Raw genomic sequence first — 3,349 nt, 5'->3', positions numbered from 1 at the left:
CTGAAGAGCTGAGGGACAGCGGCCAGGCCCAGAGTTCAGGCCCCGCAACTGGACCAAAAAAAAAAAAATAGAGTTTTATTGGAGATAAGAGTCTCATGGACTTTCCTGTCTAGGCTGTCTTTGAACCTCGATCCTCATTATCTCAGCCTCCAGAGTAGCTAGGATTACAGGTGTGAGCCACTAGCGCCAGGCATTTTAAACCTTTTAAGGTTTTTACTGAAGATATAAGATTTGATGTAAATATAATCACAAATTGGGGGGGGGGAATTCTCCATAGTCCCAAGGGATAATTTTTACAGATTAAAACAAAACCGGTCACCACACCTAAAATAGTGAAGATAATGCAATCTCCATTGAAAGGTTTCCCATAGTGAAACTGGCAGGAAGAGAACTTCTCAAAATGAATCTGTTTCCCTCAAGGCCCACAAGAGCTGCTTTCAGGAGGAATAAAGTCTCATGTACCTGTCTTTCAACCAGCCAACCTACAAAGTTCAACAGGGAGCCAAGGCCATTCTCTCCTCTAATTCTGCTTTCTAAACAACAAAAGCAAGTTTTTATCATTTCCCTGTACGCTTTTTTGTTTTTTACTAAGTCTTAGCCTAAATCAAGCCCTTGAAACAATAATAATCTAAACAAACAATATTCAGGAACAAAAAAAAAGTTACATTCAATTACAGTTCCATTTTCCAATAAACAAGAGTGGACATGCAAACAGATCCAGTACAGTAAGTCATAGTATTGCCCATTTTGTAGGATTTCTAAATCTTAGCTCCTCATTCATTCAAAATGTAAACTACACCAGCTAGACGTGGCACTAGAGTGAAACAGCAGGGGTGGCAGCTTCTCACTCTGGCACCTTGAGCAGCGTCTGTAGGTCTGGATCTGAGGCAGGCCTTTACTCCTATCATCCCAATCCTTACTGGCTGAAAGGCAGGTAACACTGCTAGTCTCCCACACAATTAAAACAACCTGAGCTGCCTCAACCTGTTGGAGATCAGGCAGCACAGTAGCTAACACACAAAACTAACCAAGTAACAAAGTGTGTGGGGAATCCTCCCCTCCCAGTCTTTGTCTCTGTCACTTCCCTGCTCCTTTAATTCACACATGCAGACAGACACCTAACCCCCAAAGCTCTAGCATGAAGCCCCAGCCACCGAGCTGCTGGGCTGGGAACTAGGCTCCTATGTCCACTGTGATCCTAAGCCAGGGATCCCTCCCCTTGTACCACACTGATGGCTCTCAGTATAAAAAGCACTGACATTTCCTTCAACTCTGAGTCATGCTTAGAAGGTTCTACTTTTAATCAGGTGACAAATACTCAAAATATTTTAATCCAAAGGAATTGGGTCAAGCTCTTATAGTCCATAATTGTAAAAGCAAACCCTAATTACTAATAGATCTCAATAGCTCCTTAGTGCATCATTCAGTTCATAATCAAATACCAAAATCTGCTGCTCAGTTTAAATGTTGTACAAGCCTTCTCCATAAGCCAGAATAAAGAGAAGCTTTTTTTCCTACCCACTTCATCAGATATTCTAACCCATAAAGTTGAAATATTTATCAGTAGTGTCATTTTCAAAAGGATAATCCACAATATTTGGGTAGGGAAAGAGAAGCTTTTGTATTATAAAAATAATATACACAATAGATTTAGGAACAGCCATAAGAAATATCAACTGTACACAGTAAGGTACAGGTATATTAGAAAGAGGACAGATTATAGGATTTCCAGACAGTAGCTGACAGAACATCTTGAGAAGGGAGAGAAATTCAGATGTACTTACGAGTGAGGATTTTCACCATTAGGTTTTAATCATTCTTAGTGATAGCTCAACTAAGCATTCCTTTGATTAATGAAAACAAAACCCCAAGGAAAATGTCACATGGGATGATATCCAATTCTTTCTTAAGTAAGCTTTAAAAGAAATACTCTTAGAAACAGAAACCAACAAAAGTCTTGCCTCCTAAATTTAAAGCCAGAAAACATCCTAATGGTAGTTTTTCAATCACTATCATTCTCTACATTGTCTAAAAACTTTAAGGGGAGGAGAAGCTGTGCGTACTTCTAATCTTCCGTGCATCTTTCTATGTGTGTGCGGTACCCTAGCTAGCTCAGATCCCTTCAGGAATGTCCAGGCTCAATGGCAAGGTCCACCTGCTCCAAGGAGCTCTTCACATAACTCCACTGACAAAGTGGAATAGGCAAAAGCTCCAAAAGGTACTGGTGCCATGGCTTACATTTCTGCCTCAATGTGAGCATTTTCTTGAAATCTAAGTTGAAGACTGAATATGAAAGGGTGTATCCCTTCCCCAGTTAAAGCAGATTTGGCCATTCCACACCAGATCCAACAGATATATTCCCAGAAGGATGCACGCAGAAAAAGACCTCAGCATAGGCCAAAGGGCTTAGGACACATACTGTAATCAGAAGGCCTATCTAGGAGCATTAGGGTTTCTGGGAGGTCATCTCAGAACAAGCAGAAGACTTATGAGTGCAGTGACATCCAAGGAAATAAGACTGTCATGGCCAAGGTACTATTCCAGCCCAGAAGGCCAGAGAGGGTAGCAGAGCTTCAAGGGCCACCACACTACGAATGGCATGCATGTTCCCATCAGCCCCAATTCCCCTCACCCAACTCTCAGGGTCCACCTCAGGTGCCCCTTCCCCAGTCCCTAGCTCTAGGCTTCTAAACTGTGAATAAGTGCTGCCCTCTTTGGATTACCCTTTCTGAGTCAGGCACTTTCACACTCATTGCATTTTGTATTCTTTTCTCAAGGTTTGTCCTAAATCTTATTATCACAGTTCTAAGCTACTGAAAGACATCTATCATAATCCCCTCTAGGGGCTGGGAAGTTGGCTCAGTGGTACAGCGCTTGCCTTGCATGCCTGAGGCCCTGGGTTCGATTCCTCAGCACCACATAAGCAAAAAGCCAGAAGTGGCACTGTGGCTCAAGTGGTAGAGCGCTCGCCTTGAGCTGAAGAGCTGAGGGACAGCACCCAGGCCCAGAGTTCAGGCCCCACGACCGGACCCCCCAAAAAAAAAAAAAAGAATCCCCTCTATACATACATATCTACATACTCTCTCTATAGCTCTATATCTATATATCTATATATGTATGTACCTAGAGAGAGAGAGACAGACAGACAGACAGAAATCCTATATATATTGCTATTGCCTACTGAATATCTCAAATTAAATTATAGTATACACTGTAAGGAATAGAATCAAATATTAATTTGCTGCTTAACAGTCCATGAAACACTTAAATATTATGAAGTGTGTTTAGAACACAGAAGATAACTTTGGTTTTTATCTTCCTCATGTTCTTATTCTTAAAAATACAAGTG

At 41.5% G+C, this 3,349-nt stretch overlaps 1 protein-coding gene across 1 annotated transcript in view; it reads right to left on the bottom strand.

Annotated features, from left to right (window-relative positions):
* Positions 1-1,803, bottom strand: part of Crebbp (CREB binding protein) — a 115,382-nt gene extending 113,579 nt beyond the window's left edge. The window contains exon 1 of the mRNA XM_013011223.1: positions 1,785-1,803. Coding sequence (XP_012866677.1) covers positions 1,785-1,803 — 19 coding nt within the window. The remainder of the gene's footprint in view (positions 1-1,784) is intronic.
* Between the last annotated feature and the right edge of the window lie 1,546 nt (positions 1,804-3,349).

The sequence above is a fragment of the Dipodomys ordii genome, unplaced genomic scaffold (genome assembly GCF_000151885.1).
Source record: "Dipodomys ordii isolate 6190 unplaced genomic scaffold, Dord_2.0 Scaffold14, whole genome shotgun sequence".
Taxonomy (NCBI): Eukaryota; Metazoa; Chordata; class Mammalia; order Rodentia; family Heteromyidae; genus Dipodomys; species Dipodomys ordii.
Note: the sequence above shows the minus strand (reverse complement) of the source record. Positions and strands in the feature narration are given on the sequence as shown.